Here is a 23060-nt window from a genome sequence, read left to right on the forward strand (position 1 = left end):
ACCCGAAAGAAAGTGAACTATGCCTGGACAGGGCGAAGCCAGAGGAAGGTCTGGTGGAAGCTCACACCGTGATCTACTTTCACTTGTGTCCTCTTTTTGTCAGGGCCGGGGCTGTCCAGCCTTTTGCATAACACAAAAAGTTGTTTGAGTCTCCATTGGTGTAGGTGGAGCATTTTTCTTGACTTGGGCTCCTCTTCGGGGTAGCCATCTTGTTTTGGGCCTCAGGTGGAATCATCAGTGGCTGCTGGATGGATCCACTTACACTAAGTCTGGACATGGCCTCTGTGATTTCCATCATCAGATGATCCCCATCACCAATATGATTCTGAAGGAGTGAATTTTTGGATACATGTTTAGACCATCTATTATTAAACCTTAAACCCAACAATGAAGTTAGTTTACTCTTGAATACAGGACAGAGCATCTGCTGCAGCAGTGATCTTCCACGCTTTTTCAGGCGTTTTGAAGGTACTTATCAAGATGCAATAAGTTTGAATATTTAGCAAATAGTCAATCACGAAAAAATACCTCCAGGATGTTGTTTTCCTTCATGCTCAACAGTGAATCTTTCAGATAGTTCTCACTTGCCGATTTCAATTACATTTTTCTTCCAGCAGTGGAGTTTAGATGGATAAATAGATCACTGACAACGAGACGAAGGAAAGAAGTGTGGATGATTTGCTCTGGCATCAGACAACCAACACATCGCCTCATTTGTCAAAAAGCTGATGCTTTAGCATTGTGGATTGTCTTTCTGCTTCTTCTTCATTTATGTATCAGTGATGTTGTTTCCTTGCTGCATTTGGGAGGTGGGGTCCTGTGTTTCAGAGTCTTTCTGTTTTGGAAGAGAGAACCTCGAGTTGAGAACGAGGTGGAGGGAAAGAAAGCGAAGGAAAGATGGAGGTGGAGTGATGACAGTTACCGCAAAGAGACACTTGTTGTTTTGATCGATAGTATGTTTCAAAGGAATCCAGTTTTTTTGTCTTTCATGCCAAATTGAACTTCTTTTTCAGGATGATTAAGCATAGAGTCGCCTGCCTTGTCTTTTTGACTTTCTTTGAAGTAATCAAATCAGGAAAACCGGAGTTTAAAGTTTCACATCAAACCATTGATATTTCACTTTTTTTCTGCTGACTTACTTGCTCACGTCTCTTTCATCTCTTAATAAACAGCTGGCATAGGTCTCCAGCACTGGAGCTCCAAACTGTACCGGCACCACCCAGGTGTGAATGTATGCAACCATGAATCAGGGCGGTGCTGGAAAAATAGCATGGCTGTTTAGCAAGCGCTGCCCTGAATAAATAATGAGGTGGGCAAAAATGTAATTGGACAATGAATCAATGTAAAGACTTTACAAAACATATTCAAGTTAACTCCATCCTGTTCCCTCCTGCGGCTTGATGATTCAGATCATGTTTTATTAATTAGGTCTTAATGCTTTACTTAGATTGTAGATTGATATGATATATTTTCCACCCATATTGTGAAAATGTAATACAATAGAGCTAAATCCTGAAAGCCCTAGGAATACATCTGTGTAATTGAGAGTGAAATTTATATCATGCAGGCATTGCTGTTGCCAGTGACAGATCAAGTGAAAAGCTCTTCATTATCATGGTACATAAAACACATTAGATAAATGTAACGTAACCTTTAAAGAATCTCAAATCACATCACTTCACTACGATTCATAATAGTGTGTCTACGCACAGTGACAACTTCAACAGTTTTCTCTTTGCATGTGTTCTAAGGAAACACATCAGAAAGTGTTAAAGTGTAAAAATCGGTATCACTTATCTGATCCCGGCCATACACGTGCTGACTGAACTGTGTGAGGGTGTATTTGAGACTGGTCAATCTGTGCGGTTGGGTGTGAAATTGGGAAATGAGTAGCTTTAATGACAGGGACCCTTCTTGTCCTGAGCGTGACCTTTAAGGGATCTCTCCCCTAATTATGGCCTCATTTACAACCAACTAATGACCCGGGGTAATTCCATTGCAGCCATTAGAGCAGGTTTGATGACCACGACATGTATTGTTTTTTATGATGGCAGACATTAGCATTTAAGGCTTTGTTGTTATGCCCTTTGTCCTGGTATTACCTCATTGTTTGAGCGATGTCATCTCTAGCTTGGTATGTGTCTGCCTAAGTGCACCGCTTTACGCTGTTTGGTGCCTTTCTTTTCACAGGGAATTTAAGTCAGGAAATCCACACATTCTCTTTCATTTTAGGCAATTGCAAATAACAGTGTAGGTATGCATACCTCACTTAGCATTGTGAGTCAATATCTGTGACACCTCCAAGGTGTTTTACCATAGATGAGGAGTTTCCACCACTCACCAACCTATATTTCATTGTAATTACTCTGTCTCCATTTCTTCAGTGCTTCAAAGGACCTCCACGCGATGATCCCCACATGATGCACTCTTTGATTATAGTGGTCGTGTTTGTTTAATTAAAGTATGAATGTCAGACTGAATGGGTCATCTCTGAATTGATGATGTTTTATACGCTCAGGTGTTTGGCATTCGACAGTCAGACAAGACTTAGAGTGGCTTGTCTCTACATGCAGGGATGGTTGAAGTACAAAAGGCTTTTACACAACAGTCCCAGTGCTGTGTCTGTCATTTAGACCACTCAGTTCTGCCTTTGACGAAAAAACTCTTCTATCTTTTGTTTTCTTGAGTTATATAAAATGTGTCAATCGGGATTTTTGACAAAAATCAATTTGTACCAACATTCTGATACTACTTATCAAAAAACAGCTTTTAAATAATAAAGATGTGACCGCAAAACTGTACTTTTTTAATACGAAATTTGATCTTTCACTGGATTTTAAGACAGAATCTTATCATGGATGCCAGAAACACAGATTGTACAAACCAGTAGTTCTGACATACAACCCGAGTCCTGCACGTATATATACCTGTAAATATATATGTCCCCTTTCTTTAATACAGACCTCTAGTGAAGGAAGACACTCAGTCCGTATCTCAGGTCTCAGCAACATTGACTTCCGAGTCGGGTTTTCCCGAAAGCCCACCCTGGACTTCAAAAAGACCTCCAGCAGGCCAGTTCAAGGTCAGTGAGTTCAACCTTACCAAATTGTTAAAACCACCACAACTGTTTGCTTTAGTTCACCTGTTGTGCTCACTTCTATCTTTTAGCTTTGGGACATTAAAGTATACCGTATGTCCTACCGTCTTTCCAGGTATTCCCACACACATCCTTCTGAACACCACTGGGCTTTCACCTCCTGCTCGCGCCGACAGGCTAGAGCTCCTGTCAATCAAGGGCGAAGTGATCAAAACTTTACCAATCCGTTACTACCCTGACCGCGAGCCATTCGGCCTCTGGAACATCACAGAGTTTGTTCCACCCAACGAGGCCTTCTTCCTGCGAGTGACGGGATACGACCGGGACGGTTACACGTTCCAGAGAGTCTCCAGTGTTTCCTTCTCAAGCATTATGCCTGGTCAGTGATGTCACCCATATTTAGTTGTGTGGAATTATTCAGTGATTTGAGATATTTATTGTTTTTTTGCCTTTATCTCTCTTTTAGATGCCCCTAAGGTGCTGATGCCAGCCATAAGTCATGGTTATTACCTACAGAGAGGGGCTGTCGACTGCCAGGTAGAGAGCCTGATCCCCTTCACTCTGCGCTTCAGCAGGGATGGGAGACGACTTGGGGTGGACCAGTTTTTCAGGTGAGCAGGGCTGAAATGTAGCCTGATATAACAAATTTGCTAAAAGGGGGTTCACAGACTCTACTTAAACCCTCTATTCTAACTCTTATGAGACAGATGAGGGAATCCTACTCTGTTGCTCTTCTCAAATATAAGCAAAATCCCAAAAGTTAGATATCAAGAAGAAAAAAACATGCTGTAAAGTGCATACCTCTGCCAAAACTGAGTAACTGTCAATATACGCCAGTTGCATGTGATGTACTTTAATCATGAGTTTGTTTTATCCATGTCCCATCTGCCAACCTGTTTAAAGTCAGAAGAATAATGGCTGTGACGTGGAATACATCTGTTGGAGTCTAAGCCACCGTTGAAGCATTTCAGAAGATAATTTCTGCAACACGTGTTTAGTCAGAACTGTATTTGTTCAGTAGGCTATATGGGCCGCCCTTCTACTACCTTAGCAGGTTTTGGAAAGCTATGCGGTCAAGTTCCAGCTGGAAATGAGCTCCACAGATGCACTATGGTGTTGGATTGGGACAATGAGGAAGGGTTCGCCCCCTCTTCTCTCAGCTGAGAGTTTGATATGATAGTGTGTTCCATCATTACATGCTGAGAAACAATAACACTTTGGCCAATGGTTACTACATTTCATGCAAATCTATTGAAACCTTCCGAGAGATTACTCTTCAGCAGGCAGAAAGATCCAAACTGTGCTTCTTTCCCACCTTCCAACTCTGTTGGAGGTTAAAACTTGCATATTATTTCCATCTCTGCCCCCCTGTGTGACTAAATCTGATTGGATTTCCACCAGATCGAGGGATGAGTTAGTAACATTATTCTTAATAAATAGTGAAGAGAAAGGTATTGATTGTTCTTCCTTTGGATTCCAGTGAGTCCGACAATGCATCATGGGTGATAGCCCAGGTAACTCTGAAGGATGAGGACTACTACGAGTGTATTGCTATCAGCAGCGCTGGGACAGGGAGAGCTCGCACCTTCCTAGATGTATCAGGTAAGCACACATACCAAGACTCAATCCCCCTGTCACAGGATGATAACAGGCAACTTATTCAACATATGTGATTACAAGCAGCCACAAAATGCAGTCCTCAGAACACTCTCTGTCAGCACAAATATACTATGTTGAGTACTACAATGACAACTAGTAACCATATTATTAACAAAAAGTAACTGGTGCTAAAATGAATTTGCAGAATATGAGACAAATGATGTATTAAGACATTATTACAACATGTCAGAATGACTCGCTACATAGACTGCAGTATTCACTCTTGCCAACGGATTGTTATACTGAAGTTTATGTTAATTAACAATGTATAGTGAGCTACTCTCCAACACTGCGTGTAATGAGCCAGGATTGTAAGACTTATGGGCTGGCAAGCGTTAGACTGTCAACAAGTGTAATTGGTGTGTGATGGGGTTTTGTGTAGGGAAGTGAGCAATTTGTAATCCAACTGAAATTAAATGGCATTTTGTTTTGTCTGCTACAGCATACGTATCTGCTCTGTAAAACACAACCTTTGTTCTCCTTTAAGAAAAAGATATCAGAAACGAAAAAGGGAGATATTTAAATTTTGCATTAACAGAATACCGATATTAAGTATCCATCTACGTAGATGTGTTCCTTCCTCTTTAATACCATTAACAACACGCTGTCTGCCCATGACAGGTAGGCTACAATGCAAGTCAGTTTATTTTGTCTCTCGTTCCCAATGTTATGTTAACAAAACAACATAACATCGCTCTAAAAAGACGCAAAAAATACTTTGAGTGAAATGATGCAGCAAGAAGTTTGTGTCCTGCTCGATAGGTTGAAACACATGTTCACACACACAAACACACACTTCCACTTTGGAATCCAAGCTGCAGTTGATGTGACTTGGATTTCACTGGGTTCAAGGTCTCTTGCTGTGGATCACACGCAGAGAACCTGCATGTTGGCAGAATGAATGTAGCTTTAGGGAAATTTGACCCTACCATGATATTGTAATCCATGCCTCACAGCGATCATGTCATGGGGTTTATGGTATGATTTATAAGTATTAGAATATCAATATGATGTAAGGTGAGCATACATATAAAGCTGTAAGTAAGTTCCAGGCTGTGGACCAAAAAAAACAGCAATGTTATAGTTTAGGTGGCTGTGCTGTGACTCAGGTGCACACTTTCAATACAACAGCACCACAATGATAAATGCGTAACAATTTACGATCTCACAGAGCAATTCATAATCCATGTAATAAATTACTTGCGTGATGATTGCATACTTGTAATTTCACCGCTGGGAAAAACAAAAATAAATTTTTGGCTTTTCCAAAATCCTCTGCAGTGCGAGGTTGTTTTTTTTCCAACTGAGCCCTTTCCATTTTGAGACCCCAGAGCTGACACCACATGTCTCCTTATCCACATTTTGCTTTCCAAAAAAACTTCCTGCTTTGTGAAATTCACTGGAGCGCCATCAACATGATGAATGCCAAGCAGAAAGGAAGAAGGTGGAGTGCAGAGAAAAAGAGAGTGAGAGGTAGTTGAAAGACGCTTTGGAAAACAGGAGAAGGAGAGAGGGAGCCATCTGTGTAATGTCTGAGCGTAGCGTAACTCATTATTATAACACACCCACCATGTTGGCAGCCCAAAGGTGGAGAGGGGACTTAGTTTGTCCAGCTTTCTTACCTCTTATGACGTCTCCAAAGTTGGGTTAAGTTAATCCTTCTCAGCCACAACTCCAACCTTTGTCAGTGATATTCTGAAGAGTATGACAGGCCTCCATACTTAACATTTGAACACACAGAAAAACACACATAATAGCCACTCAGTTGCCAAAGTTATGTCATCCTAATCCCAAGGACCTATGCTTAAATCTCCAGCATCCTCCTTGTATCAGTGCCAAAGCCTCTGCTACCTCTCCACGCCCCCATCTTCTCTTTCTCTCTCCTTTTCCCTGCATTGCTTTGGCTCACCCTTGAAGAAAAATTATGGAAAACGCACTGAGACCGATGGGATTGTTTTCAATGTGGTGACGAGAGGAAAGACAGAGACGGTGGAAAAGAGAGAGAATTAGGATATGAAAAGGACTGAAGATGAACATCATTCTAATAGGGGCTGTTTCAAAAATGACATTTACAAACTAAAAAAAAATGCTTACCTCTAAACACACACTGTAGTTTAGACAATGCACCATATGAGGATTAGAAAGACATCAATATGCTGCATTTGGCGATGAAATATGGATTATTTTAACTGCTCATGCAGAGGATGAAGGTTCCTCCCAGACAAGAGCCTCTAAAGTGAAAAATAACATTTTATTTACTTTTTTTTTAAAGGGATACTCCAGTTATTTTATATTGTATTGTGATAAAGTTGGTTGACAGATTAAATAGTCAAGATCGAAGCAGCAGATGCAGAGAAATCCTGCCCCAATTATAGGTCCAGCTCCAAAATTATTCAAACCTGGAAAATATGACATGTCTCATAGCAAGAAAGTAACAACTCTGGATCCCTGTTTAGCTTTCTTTATGATGTAAAGTTCCTCTCAACCACATTATTTCCTCATCCTGCAGAGCCGCTTCCAGCCATCACAGTCGAGGGTAATGTGACCGTGTCTCCTGGCTCCCGCGCTGTCCTCACCTGCCACGTCGTCAGCACGGTCAGCTTCAACCTCACCTGGCTGAGAGGAAGTCACGATGCCCGCCTGGACCCACAGGTGCACGTGTTGACCAACCTCTCGCTACAGGTGTCCGCTGTGACCCCAGATCACTCGGGCTGGTATGAATGCATCGCTATAAATGAAGGAGGGGCGCAGACAGAGCGAATCTACCTCACCGTGCAAGGTGAGAAGTTTATGTGTTTGATACGATTCTGTGGTTAAAGATCAGAATTGTGTGAGAAGTGATAAATACACATCATCCTACAACAACTGGGTCTAAAAGAGCACAGTTGAACTTTCATCTTGTTGCTGTGTGTATGTGCGTGTGCTTCCATGGTCTTGTCAGACTTTTATTGTTCGTGATTTACACCCTGGGGAAACAGAACTCTTGGCAAACACATCCCCCCTCCCAAATACACCATTGTATCCCAAGTGCCCCCCGCCTTTCTTCCCTCCTCAGCTCCCTATAATTCACCCTAATGCTTTATGGACGTGTGAATATTATTTATGCCTGACTCTCAGGCAGCGCTAAAGTAGAGTTTTCCATCTCCAGACAGCTCTCATAGTCCTGTTTCTAACACTTCACTGACACTGAATCAGGAACACTTTGTTGCACAGAGTATCTCTGGCTATCTGGCCAGAACCACAGAGCATCGGCCCGAGCTTGGCCAGGAAATGCCGATGTAATAAAGCAACTAAAACCTGCCATTAACAGACGATTTCAGCCAGAACCCATTGACAAGAATCCAGGAGGTACAGAGAGTTGAAAGAAAGTAAGTGAGAGCAGCGAAGAAGCTTTGTTTTACACAATCCAATCCAAATGGACATCCAGTATTGACTTTGTTATACAACCATCAGTCCCAGAAGAAGTTAATACAAAAACCATCTGCTGCTTACTGTTGCCTAAATCCCTCCTTCTATGTGTCATTCCAGGTCTTGGTGCTTTGAAACAAAAACATCTCTGAAAGAACATCAAAGAGATTGTTTCACTTCACCTTAAGCTGACTTTTTCCTGAGTAATTGAAAAGTTCCCTGTGATTTTAAGAGATCAGATTGAACAATTGCAAGTTTAATACCAGTACTGCAGACAGGGTTGGAGGGGAGCTCTGTCATTTGGCTTGTCTCACTGATAAGTGAGTTAGTAACATTTTTCCTGGTTTGAACTGGATATTTTTCTCTTCATATCTCCTCACCTGTTCATCATTTTTCACATCATCCTGTCACTACTTTCTTTCTTATTCTTTTCTTTAACCAATTTCTTACTGATTTTTCCAGATTATTTTCTTGGCCTTATCTCTGTTTCTCTCTAAAACATCTGTCAGCAAGCCCTTAGGGTTTCCAAATTACCCCCTGGTCAGACCCATCCTAGTTATTAGTCTCACTTTGAAGTGAGTAAAGTCTGCTGACATCTTACAACACTTGGACAGAACACAGTGGAACTTGTTCTGCATGTCCACATGCCAACAGAAATAGGATGAACAGGATTCGTAGCTGATTTCTTGCTATTTTAGTGTGGAAGGAAATCTTAAGGAAAGCAACCTGAAAATGCAATTGTGGATGCACATTGGTGATAAGAGGAAAATAGTCAGGGACCAGGGGAAGTTGAAATGGGAGGAGGATGCATTGTAAGCGGGAGTGAATGTAGGTGAGCGAGGCAGGAAGGAAGAGGAGAAAACGGAGCAGGTGATGAACAGAGTGCTGAAGACAGGCTTCTTTCTTAAACATTAAGGTAGAACAATGTGTCTTCCCTCTCAGGAACCTCTTTGTTCCTGAACTCAGATATCACCCCGCCCACCTCATGAGATGGAAGAAGCAATTGAGAAGAGAGGCCGGCTTGGCTGTAAATAAAGTTGTTCTGACGCCCTTACTTTTGACCTTGTCCGAGTCGTATAATCACAGTTCAGCCTGAGGCGCTGAGGCGCTGAGACTAAGAACACACCGGTGTTATAACATTATAACACAATAAATCCCTCTCCGGCATCTCAGATGGACACAGATCGTTATTTTCTTGTTTTGGAAGCGTTCTGTTTCTCCAATAGTTCTCACCCTGTATTTTCTACTGGTTGGAAAGGTCAGAGACTGGAGATATTTCTAGCAGTGGGAATAGAACAGAGGAAACACGGCCTTGAAGGGATGAATTACAGTTACACATCATGAATCAATTGAAAAATATTTTCCAATTCCCCAGCTTCTCTGGGCCTGGGTTCAATATTCTTGCCTGTTTTACCAATATATAAGAAATGAGGGTGAAAGATATGCTGTGAAACATTGAAGAAATCCAGCTACAGTGACAATAAAAGTTTATGCTATGTTACATCTTTCGCTGCGCCTGATTTCATTCAGGGTGATGTAAGAAGTTCCTGACTTGCATGTAAAGTTCCAAAACATCATCGTCATTACAGTATACTAAGTGAAGTGAGTGACTGAATTAGACGAATATTGATTAATTGTTTGATCTGGCAAATTTGTATCTTTGTACCTCTCTGTAGCTTTATTAAAGTTCTATCTTATCTTATATCTTTTCCTTCAGAGGTGCCCAGGGTTTCAGTAGAGCCCCGGAATCAAACCTTTACAGCAGGAGAGGAAATGAGGATCAGATGCTCGGCCAGCGGCTACCCTCCACCCAGTCTGGTCTGGACCCACAATGACATGTTCATCATGGCATCAAGCAGGTGAATTCATCTCCTTTCACATGAGTAGATTTGAGGACTCTTAATTGTTTTTGTATTTTATAATATCAATCAATACAAATTTCAAGTTTTACTTTACGTCTCCCAGTTTTCCAGTCATGCTTCCATGTGATCATGTGGAAATTTCATGAAAATACTGAATTGTGTATTTTGCGTGTTCAGACACAGGATGACTCCTGATGGCACGCTAGTTATAAGAAACATGGAGAAAAAGGATGGAGGAGTGTATGGCTGCCTGGCAAGCAACAAGGCTGGAACAGACATGGTGACCTCCATCCTCACTTACATTGGTGAGTGCCACAAAGCATCCATCCATCCATCCATTAGCTATATATTATCCTTTAGACCAGGGGTCTCAAACTCAAGGCCCGCGGGCCGAATACGGCCCGCCACATCATTTTATGTGGCCCGCGAATCCGCCAGCAAAAAAAAAAAAGTTCAAAAAAAATAAATAATTAAAAGTTAGACGATAACAAAATATCCCCGTAGTCAAAATTATGAGATAGAAAGTCATAACTATGATATAAAGTCATAATTCTGAGATAGAAAGTCATAATTATGATAGAAAGTCATAACTATGATATAAAGTCATAATTATGAGATAGAAAGTCATAATTATGATAGAAAGTCATAATTATGAGATAGAAAGTCGAAGTTATGAGATACTTAAACACACAGTCATAGAAGCAACTCTTTGGCTGGTTACCCTACACTTGAAATGGAAATGTATTGTGAGTACATTGAAGACTACTTTAAACGTGGCTTTAAAACAGATGAAATACTTCACGTGGGATTGTGCAAACGCACCCTTGAAAGGATTTTAAGCGTTGAACAAAGTTATTATAATAACTTGTGTTTGATATTTGTCTTTGCTATTTTCTTTAATAGTTTGATCTTTGATAGAATAATGTGGGTTTCTTAATCCTATATTAAAAGGATTTAAGTTATAATAACAGAAATGTGCTTAAATATATTTTTACATTTATATAACTGCATGTACAATATTTTAACACTTGAATAAACAATAATCAAATGCAGAGAGAGTTATTTACCAATATGTTAGGGAGTAGTTACATTTACACATTCTTACATTTACAACCGGCCCTTTGAGGGAAACCATGATGCTGATGTGGCCCAGAGTGAAGATTAGTTTGAGACCCCTGCTTTAGACGGTCACGAGGAGCTGGAGCCAATCCCAGCTGACATTTAGTGAGAGGCGGGTTACACCCTGGTCAGGTCGCCAGTCAATCACACAGACATACAAACATAGAGACAGGCAATCGTTCACGCTCACATTCACACCTACCTAAAAAGAAAAAATGCATGGCATGACACAAAGCACATGCAGTCAAATGCAAATAAATAAAACAGACATTTACTTCAATATGCACATCTGCATTTCTATTTGCTCTCTCTATCATACTGATGTTCTGTCTGTTCAACGATTCTCCTTTCCTAGAGTCTCCTGTGGTGACAGTGGCTTTGAGGGATATTCTCATCGGCATTGGAGAAACCACAGTGATGGCCTGTTCTGCGTCTGGAATTCCACAGCCTGAGATCTGGTGGTACAAAGGTAACACCTGAGCAGAAGAAGGAAATACAACAACAACAACAACAAAAACAATATTTGGACATTTGTATATTCAGGACAAACTAAAAAACTAAAACCATGAAAAAATATTAAAAGCTCAGCTTGAGTTAAAATAACACCCCATTGGAATTTCAAAAACGTTTAGTTTATCCCACTAGTTGATCACACAATCCAAATAAGAATTAAGCTGACCACCCTCCACTGTTGTTTGGTCTAATTTCTAGGTGATGTCCAGCTGCATTCATCATCCCGCTTGGACGTGGACGCGTTTGGAGGTTTACTGGCAATCCAGGAGACCCAGGATGTCGATGCTGGAGATTACACTTGCGTAGCTGTCAATGCTGCTGGCACCTCGTCAGGAAAGATCTCTCTTGATGTAGGAGGTGAGAGTGGCACCAACTTTAGTTGTAAACTTTAGTTGTAAAAAGCACTAATCAGAATAATTAACCCTGAATAACAACAAAATAAATAGGAAGATTACAACTTGTGCAAATTTACCATAGATGTCAATGTGCAGACTGCAGAGTTTGGAAGTGATGGAGTCATTTCTTGTTTCTTGTGTTGCAATGTTGCTACAGGTGTCTGTTTCATGGTGTGCTTCTTAGACCCTTAAACCCTAAACGGTCAATGAATTGGGTGTTATGGCTCAGAGCTGCTTTGGTGCAGTTAATGAACGATGCCTTTGCTCGGCCAATTTGGCGCTCCATATTCACACAGTTCAGTACGTCTGGTCCTAAAACCAGTTGTGAACAACCCAAGCTTACATGATGAACAGGTTGATTGTCTGTAGAATGCAATACAGATGGGTGGATAACCCCCAAACCTTTTGACCTTTTCCATCTGCAACCTCGATCGTTCCAGCCGCACCCAAGTTCACCCGAGAGCCATCCGATGTGGAGCTGGACATCGGCTCCAATGGGACCTTGCTCTGCCTTGCCCAAGGTCACCCCGAACCACAGGTCACCTGGAGGAGAGAGGATGGACTTCCGATTTTCAACAGGCGCCGCGCATATGGCACTATTACAAGGAGCAGGGAAGGTCTTCATATCACCAGTGAGTGTTCGAGTGGGAAACACATTACACATGAAATTCACTACGTTTATGCCGACATAAATATCCCTTTTGCTCTCAGACCTGTGGGTGGAAGATGAGGCGGTATATGTCTGTGAGGCTCACAATCACTTTGGCAGGATCCAGGCCCAGGCAAGAATCACTGTGACTGGACTGGGTGAGTGCAAGTCTTGCCTTTCTGACTTTTTTTTCTGTCTCTTAAATGGTAGTGTCTCTTAATCTTTAATTGAAAGCTAGTATTCACAGAAATACATCAGGCTGTGTACTTTTTTATTTACATCTGGGCTCTCATTGATTTATTTTTGATTGATTAATTATCTTAAAAATCACCGGGGGCAATTAGATATGGGCTAACATGCAATAAGTTATGTGGAAATGAAAGAATACAGAAGCGTAGCTGAACTGAAAAAGTGCTTAGATAGGCCTGTATGTCATAAAAAACATATACTGTACATACTCACACATGCTCACATTACTTTTAGTTGATTATGCATTCATGTCCATTCAAAGATCATATCTACTCTCCATGTCCAGTACATCTTCTAAAACCGCATACAGTACCGTTGAGGGCCTATGTGCAGTGTGTCCTTGTGGATGTGTGTGTGTGTCTCTGTTTCAGTCTTTACACGTGAGTGTGAGTTCATTAGCACATTTCAGTGGGTGTGTTTGAACACATGGGCCTTGTTAACCACTGTTACTATTTCACGGTTTTCTTTACAGTGGAAACACACTGGGCTTTTATATGTGGGCCAAAGGTTAGAAACCACAGACCCACCCAGATGACATACACTGTATTACTGCCCCACTGCCCCATTTCCCGACTGACAACGTTGTCTCATGAGATACACACACCTAATACACACACCCAATGCAGAAGCACATGTAAAGTACCTTCTTTGGAAAATGGTGTTTGTGTGTGTGTGTGAGGTTGTGTTCCCAGGTCCTCAAATTCCCCTTGACAACACCCTGTATGTCTGTCACAGCATCAGCATTGTCTGTGTGAACACAACCAAACCATTTAGACAAAAGTGATGCCATTACACGTGTGTGTATGTATATCTATGGGGGTATGTATAGGTATGCATATATGAGGGAAGTTAGACTGTTGCTACTTTTAGCAGCTGTGGAAAATGTATACTGCATATGCTGTATTGTTAGTGTCTTTATAGCAAACAAGCATTCCCTATTCATCGTACATTACACACACAAACACTTACACATGTGCTTCCTTCAAGAATAAATACAACCACACTTTCTGTCGGTTCTGTTAAGTGTTGACACACCAAATTTAAAACATTTGTTATATTTTATGACTGTCTGGGACATTCTGGGCAGCAATTTTTGGGGTATTTTTGTCTGTATGCTTTCAGACACAGAAAGCTGTGTGCGTGTGTGTGTGTGTGTGTTTGGTCTCTATGCACAGAAGAGGCTGCTACCCACATATTGTACAGCTCAACAACATCGAATCACACATGATTCCCTGCTGATATGAATCTACTTAATCATTTTCTTGAATACTTTCCAGTCATCTTCTCAGCTTCCTTGATTTTTTTTTTTATTACATAAGCCCTGTATAATTGTTTGCATGGTATCTGCAGTCTCGCCTGTCATTGCGATGAGTCCGGCTGTACTCAGTGTAATCGAGGACCAGCAGGTGACTTTGCCGTGTGTGCTATTGGCTGGGAATCCGCTGCCTGAGAGGCAGTGGCTACACAACTACGGCTTGGTGAGAACACAGAGAGTTTACAGTTTTTAAATGTCCTCCATGTCTTTATTTTAAATAGCCATGATTTCATTTGAACCACTTCAACCTACAAATCTTTCAGGTGACCTCAGACCAGTATTGGACAGTGAGGAGGGACGGCAGTCTGCATATTGAGAGAGTCCGGCTGGACGATGTGGGTGACTACACCTGTTTGGCTGAAAACGTCATTGGGGCCACCAACCATACCACCTCTGTCAACGTCTATGGTAGTTTACAAAACTTAAATACAAACTATGAATAGACATGCACATGCTTAAAAATTAGAAAAATCCTTGTGGACTTTTTGAGCACTAGCTGGACCCACATTGTGTGATGTTTCATTAAACATCTATTTAATGAAAGGGGCAAAAAGACCATCAATTACTCGCACAATTTCACAAACCAGCAGTTGGTGCCATTTATTTGATGTAAACGGTAGCAATGTGCCTAAAAAGGAGAATACAAATAATCCAAAGACGATGCTCTTGTTGAAACAGTGACACTTTACTTTACATTTATAAGCAGTATATAAACATTTAATACATTGTTTATAACACACTATAGTTCCAGGTTCCTGGTATTGTGTATACTGGGTCACTTCATGGAACGTAGCCATGGTTAATGTTATTATTACTTGGGCTTTTCTGCTATGACAGGTCAAAACGTCTGTGAAAAAGGCTTATTGCAAATGTATATTAGATATGAAATGTGTTTTTTTTCTTTTTCTTTTATTCTGTTACCTTCTCCATTTCTCACTGCCCTGCTTAAATGTCTCCTCTACACTGCAGAGGGCTCTTAGCCTCATGATTAGGATTATCTTTGAGGTTGCATTAAAACCAGGAGCAGCTGAGGGTAATGGCAGAGTTTGGAGCACAGTGAGAGGGGAAAATGCGCTCACCATTTATATTAAAGTCAGTGATTGCCAGATTCTACCAACTTAAATAGGAATGGTCCGCAGCATGTCCGTAAAGGCACTGACTCCCTTCTTGAAATTAGGTCAGTCCTTTCTATCTGTAAATACACAAAGCACTGGACATTTACACTATGTAGGTCAGTGTATAGTTACATTTCCCATCATAACCTCTGAGATATACTTTCCATAGAGCATACATAATGCAATGTATGTGCAAAGACTCGAGATAGAAGACCACCATGCAATACTGGTTCGTATTGTGTGATTTCCAAGAAGAGGCTTCAAGCCTCCCAGGGCTGATCTTTTCTGCAGATTCCCAGAGTTGTAACAAACAACAAAACAAGTCAAATAGTGAGAAGGAAGGAGAGAGGGAAAGGACAAGGAAGAGAAGAAGAAAATAAGAGACACACAGAGCGAACCAAATGCACAGTAGATGCAGAGCAGGAAATTCATCTTTACAACCAGATTTTACACATACTTGAAGAATGTATGTATACACAAAAAAACTCATCTTTTTTTCCTATGTTTCCAGTGATTCCTACCATTCAGTATGGCCCTCAGGTGTTCAGCACAATTGAAGGCACACTCATCACTCTACCCTGCCGTGCCAGTGGAGTACCCAGCCCTGACATTACCTGGACCAAGGTATGGATTGGCATCACCTGTCTTAGTACCTGTTTTAGTATGAAATATGCCAAAGTAAGAGCCAGTTCTCCCTGCTTGCAGCGCTGTGCCGTTTTCCTGCCACTGAAGACTTTAATTATCTCTTCATCAATGGCAAAATAATAAAAGGGAGATCAAGTGAAACCAAATGAAAAGTATGTAGGTGAATCAAGAAAAAACATACAGGTAAAATGTATAACAGCCAAGATTGCTCATGTTGCATCACACTTTGGGCCAATATCACCAGATTAGAGACCACAACATGGCGCTAAGTTAAAGCTTTTATGCAGCTCATTTGGATTTGAAATGTGAAGAATTTATGTTCATGTAGTGTGGCTGTGCAGTTTTGGGCAGAGATAAGTTCCACTTGAAATGGTCCAGATGTGGATGCACTGTTTCCAACTACAAGGGAACAAGTCCTTGTGTTGTTTTGTGTCAAAGGTCAGCGTTGTCGTACAATTCTTACTCTATTGATAGCACATGACAGGAAAACGTCTGTGTGAGATTACATGTATGTCGATCATGTGCCGCTCCATTAAAACAGCTCTACCCGTGTCCATTAGCCCGTACTGTGTGCTCAGTCTTTACATGTGCACTTCTGTGTGTTAGTGTGTGTGTGTATGTGGACAGTTCCTCCCTCTTTTCCATCTTTTACACTAGTTTCTCTGAGTTGTAAAAGCGATGCTGTTAAAGTGAACAGGGCTAGAGGGACACATGAAACTAGACCCTGCTAAGTTTTGCACCAGCTGTTAAAATGTGATTTCCACTGATTCCTTTGCTGTTCTCCATAACATCAATCAGGGACAGTCCAGAGACAACACAATCCTGAGGCACTGACTTAACATTTGCTTTGTGTTTTGAATTATTTGATTGTACACTATATATATAACGAATACAATTTTTATTACAGCCTTTTTAATCAACAGCAGCAAAGAAGATCAAACCATACATTTAGGAACACTTAGTAGGTCAAACCACTGACACCATGACAAGTGTAAATAAAGTAAATGAAGCTGAGTTAATGAAACCGACTCTGGCCCCTGCCCTTTCCCTGTTGTGATTTGTTTTGTAGGGTGGGCAGCTGATGTACTTGGGTGGTCCAGCCTTCTCCCTGGATTCTGACGGCAGCCTCCTCATCACCTCCCCCTCTGGAAATGAGACTGGAGAATTGATCTGCACAGCTACCAATGCTGCCGGCTACGCCTCCAGGAAGGTCCAGCTCACTGTCTATGGTAAACCTCATCACCAGCTAAAGGCTGCATAAAGTCAGTGCAAAGAGAAAGAAGCTATACGTAGCATTTAACGTCAACAATTTATTACTAAACTAATTCATTAGTATAATTATTGTGATCATAGCCAAGAAGTCTAGCAGCCTCTACCAGCTGGCAAACTACATTACAAGTCATGTCACTGTGTTGGCTGTTGGATCACTACAAAACAGGATCTGCTATCCATTATTTGGGCTTAATGGATACAACTCATCTGTAGTTTAGCTTCTCCATGTGCAGATCCAGTGTCCTCAATGACTGTTGTTGATTCGTAAAGCCAATATAAAGACCAAACTTCTGAAGTTTATTTTTTTTTAAATCCTACAATATGCTGTCACAGTCATGGCCCACTTACAATAGCAAATGTATATAGGCGTGAAAATGAGCAGAGCTCCAAGTGCTCAGCAGGTAATTGCCTCCACATTCTTCTTAACCGCTCCAATTGTCCCCATGTTGTGTTGTGTGTGGTGATGGAGGAGTTGTAGGTTGTAGGAGGAAGGAAAAACACTCATTGCAACAAAAGGCAATTTTATCAAAATCTCTTTGTGAAAAAAAGTATTTTTCTCTTATCTACTCTTTGTTTGTTTCTTTATAAGGTTGTTAAACATTGTCTGAAATTGTCACATTAATGTCTAAGAACTTTGAATCGAGTCACTGTTTCTGTGTATATGTATGTCCAGTCCGTCCTAGGTCCAATGTTGGTGGCGCCGGAGGCTCAGCTGAGCCGATGAAAATGTCAGTAATCGAGGGTGAGGACGCCATTTTACCATGTGAGGTCCACAGTGTCCCACCTCCCACCATAAGCTGGGCCAAGGAGAGGCAGCTCATCTCCCCTTTCTCTCCAAGGTAAAACACATACAGAACCTTAAAATACAGAACCTGCCTTAAAGTAAACCCCTATGAATAATATTGTACATTAACTATAAAAAAAACATTCGATAAAATCATATTAGACTGTCTGTAGGCTCAAAGTTCTAAAAGACACTCCATGCTGTCTGCATTGCTGTGCTCTGTCTCTGGACCCTTCATAGCCTCAGGGTAAAGTTTGTGGTTTTATAAGATGACTGAGTAATCTTACTCTTCCCTGTGATCTGTTGTACCTACTGCCACTGCAACTACAATTATGGTTGATGGTGGATTAGTAAGAATTCTGGAGCATCTGTTGACAGAAATGACTGAAATAAAAATCTGTGTGTTTTTTGCTTGTTTTGTAATGGGAAGCTTGTGTAATACTTTCCACTCAGACTTTCACTTTACAGTTTATTGTATTGCTGCTTGTGTGTGTATGTGTTCCTCCCAGGCACACTCAGCTTCCCTCCGGCTCTATGAAGATCTTGGAGACCAGAGTGTCAGACAGTGGACTTTATGTGTGTGTTGCCTTGAATATTGCTGGCAACTTAACACAATCCATTGAGCTAAGTGTTTGGGGTAAGTTCAAAGATTACAAACAGACAAACAAATATTTAATTATGCTATTATCAAGGGTTCTGAGCAGCAGTATGACTTCATTCCGTATGTAAGGATTCCTGTTTTTCTAAGTGTACTGTGTCTAGGTACATTTTAAAGTACAATCAAAACATCACACGATGAACATACAATCATTTGGATCAACGTTTCTGGATGTATTCATGAAATTTGTGATTTTCATCCCTCAGCTGTCATGTGATTGATTCTGTCTGATATAGCTGAATAGCATTGAAAACTGTCCATTCAATACTCATACATTACCCAAATGAGAGTTCAGAGAGTTGCAGTCTAGACGTACTGTCATCATGGATTACAGAGAATAACTACTGAATGACAGAAGTACATATACTACGGAATCTAAACTTCCAGGCCGATGTACCTGTGTGATAAATAACATGCAGGTGCAGAGGAGGAACTAAAGCTTTTTAAATCTGGTCCTCTGTCATCTGTCCTGCAGTGCCCCCCAGTATCCAGGCGGGACCTAGGGTAATGAAGGTTCAGGTGGGTCACCCTGTGGAGCTACCCTGTGTGGTGAGAGGGGTCCCAGAGCCCACCCTCACCTGGACAAAGGACGGTAAGAGGTACCCAGTATCGTCCGATGGCAGCCTGGCACTAAGAAATGTGGGGCTAGCTGACGAAGGACCCTATACCTGCACCGCCACCAGCACTGCAGGCAGAGACGAGGCTCAAGTCCGGCTTCTTGTGCAAGGTTGGTCTCTGTTAATGTCTTTATCCCAAACCCTTGCACTGTATTGAAATGTTTTCGGAGTTGTATATGTCTGTTAAAGTTGGATCGAACCAAATGACAAAAATGTGCAGCACAAAACATTGCACACATGCTAAAGTACGACATAATGTCCTGTATGTTCGTGTATTTTGTAGTGCGTATTTGTCATTAATTATGTGTTTGTGGGTTTTCAGTGCCCCCTGTGGTCGAGGTGTTGGAGCCGCCCTTCAATAGTCCCCTGCAGGAGAGAGTTGCAAACCAGCGTATTGCATTCCCTTGCCCTGCCAAAGGTTAGGGAACCTTTCCAACCACCTGTTGATATTATGAGGAATAAGAGGATTGAACATAATTAACTTTTTGTAGGATAACAAAATGTACCTACACTACTACCAAATCGTAAAAGTAAGATAAAGTTAGTTAAGTAATTATAAACATTCTCATAAAAGTATACACTGTAATAATGACTATGTCAAATATAGTATATTTGTTATCCTTTCACTATCTTCTTCTCAATTTCAGGTCTTCCCAAGCCAGTGATTCGGTGGTTGCGTAATGGCCAAGAACTGACGGGTAATGAGCCCGGTGTGTCCATCCTGGAGGACGGTACACTGCTGATTCTGGCTGCTGTGTCACCGCTGGACAATGGAGAGTATGTCTGTGCTGCAGTCAATGATGCCGGATCCACTGAGAGGAAGTACCAGCTCAAAGTCAATGGTGATTTACCTGTTCTCCATGTTTCTGTCTTTAGAACGTCACTTAAAAAGTATCTTCTATCTTATATTTTGTATACATTTGATTCCGTGGAAACAAATGCTTAAAGCTCGGTAATCACCTTTGACACCTCCGCAGTGCCCCCGTTTTTCCGTGACGAGGAAACGCCTGGCAACGTGTCATTGGTCCTGAGCCAGTCCACCAGCTTGGTGTGTGATGTCATAGGAAGTCCGACCCCTGTCGTCACCTGGTACAAGGATGGGACCCCGGTAGGTGAAATCCCATAGAATATGCTGTTCACATGTATTTTATACAAAATATGTTCACGTTCACGTTTAGAACACAAAAAAGATTTTGTACGTATGTTACTTCTTTTTAAGGTAAATACACACACTATCACTATCTTCATCATCATCATCATTACCATCAAAGACACAGTCTGAGAGATTAGGTAACATGCTGCCTTATAATTTTCATAACCTATACTTATACTGTGGTCGAGTAGGTCATGTACAAGGATTGGATTACAAACTTTACCGCCATAAAATCACTGAGAAATTATAATGACCGTTCCTTTCATTTATTAAGTTCTCATAAAGACTGAATGAGCGCTGATCACAGGGTACACTGTCCAAGAGAACAGACCTAAAACCACAGTGGATCCTGTGTGTATGCGTGTGTGTTTGTAACAAAGACCAGCCAGGCCAGCCATGGAGGCAGCAATGGTTTAAAGCTGTAATGGAAGAGTAACTATGATAAATTGATGCGAGAACGGAGAATTAGCACAGACTTTGCTGTAACATCCCAGTTAGCTGGCTGCTTTTTTGTTCCCTTGGCTGCCGTACAACAGTAATCCTGTGTTACAATTCCTGCAAAGCACAGATGGGAAAATCAGTTCTCTTACTTTAATTTGTCAGTTATGAGCAATCTAATGAACAATGCACTCTGAATTTTCTTGGCTCTAAGCAACAATTTAAAACGTTTCATGTTTTATAATCATATTACTCAGCTGAATGGATCGTTGGCTCTCTCTTTCATTCTGCCTGAATTATAGGCTGCAGCTTTTTTAAAATGTAGATCCTTTTATCATGATGTCTTGTAATTAGCCCCATAATTACTGTCAAGCAGTATTTCTTAAATTCTAAATTATGCTGTTGTTTTTGCTTTTTAATTTGATTCAGTTTATTGGTGTTGATCGACAGGTGTTTGCTAGCAACAGCATCCAGATTCTTGACATGGGAAAAACCCTGAGACTTCTGAAGGCAGCCACAACAGACACAGGAAGCTACAGCTGTAAAGCCATCAACATCGCTGGCAGCACAGAAAAGGACTTCTTCCTGGACATATTGGGTGAGTAAGGGCAGTGTGCAGTGTCTATGGAAACTCCCAAGAATTACGGGGGAAAGAATTGTGTGCAGACATGTGGACATACAGAACTTGAAATTGATTCCACATTAATGAAAAACCCTTTTGATACATAAAAGCAGCCACATGTGTAGGACTGTTTGTGCTTTCTCAATGAATCAGTTTCTTGATGAGTCAGCTAATATACAATGATACTCTCGCTCTCTGCCCCAGTCCCACCAACCATTGTAGGGTCAGGCTCTCCTCGAGATGTTTCAGCCATCGTCAAACAGGAGATCAGTCTAGAATGCCATGTGCATGGAGTGCCCTTTCCCACAATCCAGTGGTACAAGGACAGGAAGTAAGTGCCTTCTAATATGAGAGTACTTACTGTCTCTACTATGGTAAGAATTATCAAACAAATTGAATAAACTGGGTTAAACTTATGTTTCTAGGCTGGTGTTTCTTGGTGATCCCAACCTAGAGGTCTCAAACAGGGGTCAGGTTTTGAAGATAAAAAGTGCTCGACTTGGGGACAAGGCCCGCTACCAGTGTAGTGTCGTGAATACAGCCGGCAAACAGTCCAAGGATTTCAACCTCAATGTCTTTGGTGAGTGTGGATTTTGACAGATCCTATGCAGTCAGGTACTACTTGCAAAGCCTACTCTTTATACGATAAACCTAATGTGACTAAATACAGGTGAATTACAAATTTCTGATTCGTAATTTTTGTGCCATTGTTCCAGTGCCCCCCTCCATCAAAAGTGGTAACATAACCTCACAGGTCACAGCCCTGGTGGACACTTTGATAACACTGGAGTGTGAGGCACGGGGATTGCCGCTTCCCACCATCACCTGGTACCGAAACGGTGAGGCCATCCTGTCCCACCGACAACTTCAGTATGTCGAGCGAGGCCACTACCTGAAGATGCCTCGGGTGCAGGCGTCAGATGCTGGCCAGTACACCTGCAAGGTGACCAGTGTGGCCGGGAGCGCTGAGAAGAGCTATGAACTGGACGTCTACTGTAAGAACCTGACATCTGAGACCTAATAATCTACACACATTATCCTTTTTTACTGTGCTGCTGTATTTCAGCTTGAAGCAAAAGCATTAAAAGAATCCTCTTAAATATCTAGAGCGCATTTGGACATTGAAATTAAGTTTTCAACTGAGGAACTCTCTGAACATAAGTTCCCATTGTGTCTCTGCATTTGCAATCATTCTCATATGTTCTGAGCTCTGAAGCTTATTATTGTATTAATCAGAGCTTTAAGGCATTTGGTTTCACTCACAAAGCATAAATACCTTTGCAGCAGTCAAGAATAATTTGAAACAGCTGTGGATGGTGCGCAAACAATTTCATGTAAAAATAAAATCCTTGATCCTTGAAGAGCACAAAAATGGATACAGAGTGGAGAAATTTATGCATAAAGAAATTGAACGTGTTGGAAGCCTTGAGTGTGAGATGTAAATAAGATGTCAGTCAAGTGAAAAAGTCCTCCAAGCTTATCCCTCCTTT

The 23060-nt window shown here is 41.3% G+C and overlaps 1 protein-coding gene across 2 annotated transcripts in view; it reads left to right on the plus strand.

Moving 5' to 3' along the window:
• Positions 1-23060, plus strand: part of hmcn1 (hemicentin 1) — a 79077-nt gene that overhangs the window by 22080 nt on the left and 33937 nt on the right. For both annotated transcript variants that reach the window (XM_031859462.1, XM_031859460.1), the window contains exons 7-31: positions 2962-3082; positions 3213-3476; positions 3564-3708; positions 4578-4699; positions 7266-7535; positions 9882-10023; positions 10204-10331; positions 11501-11614; positions 11857-12015; positions 12494-12685; positions 12765-12860; positions 14302-14429; positions 14530-14674; positions 15893-16005; positions 17096-17255; positions 17972-18137; positions 18592-18719; positions 19216-19467; positions 19680-19775; positions 20005-20199; positions 20335-20465; positions 21399-21546; positions 21775-21901; positions 21996-22150; positions 22287-22565. In XM_031859462.1, coding sequence (XP_031715322.1) covers positions 2962-3082; positions 3213-3476; positions 3564-3708; positions 4578-4699; positions 7266-7535; positions 9882-10023; positions 10204-10331; positions 11501-11614; positions 11857-12015; positions 12494-12685; positions 12765-12860; positions 14302-14429; positions 14530-14674; positions 15893-16005; positions 17096-17255; positions 17972-18137; positions 18592-18719; positions 19216-19467; positions 19680-19775; positions 20005-20199; positions 20335-20465; positions 21399-21546; positions 21775-21901; positions 21996-22150; positions 22287-22565 — 3976 coding nt within the window. The remainder of the gene's footprint in view (positions 1-2961; positions 3083-3212; positions 3477-3563; positions 3709-4577; positions 4700-7265; positions 7536-9881; positions 10024-10203; positions 10332-11500; positions 11615-11856; positions 12016-12493; positions 12686-12764; positions 12861-14301; positions 14430-14529; positions 14675-15892; positions 16006-17095; positions 17256-17971; positions 18138-18591; positions 18720-19215; positions 19468-19679; positions 19776-20004; positions 20200-20334; positions 20466-21398; positions 21547-21774; positions 21902-21995; positions 22151-22286; positions 22566-23060) is intronic.

This window comes from Anarrhichthys ocellatus, unplaced genomic scaffold (genome assembly GCF_004355925.1).
Source record: "Anarrhichthys ocellatus isolate YVR2014 unplaced genomic scaffold, GSC_Weel_1.0 scaffold22, whole genome shotgun sequence".
NCBI lineage: Eukaryota > Metazoa > Chordata > Actinopteri > Perciformes > Anarhichadidae > Anarrhichthys > Anarrhichthys ocellatus.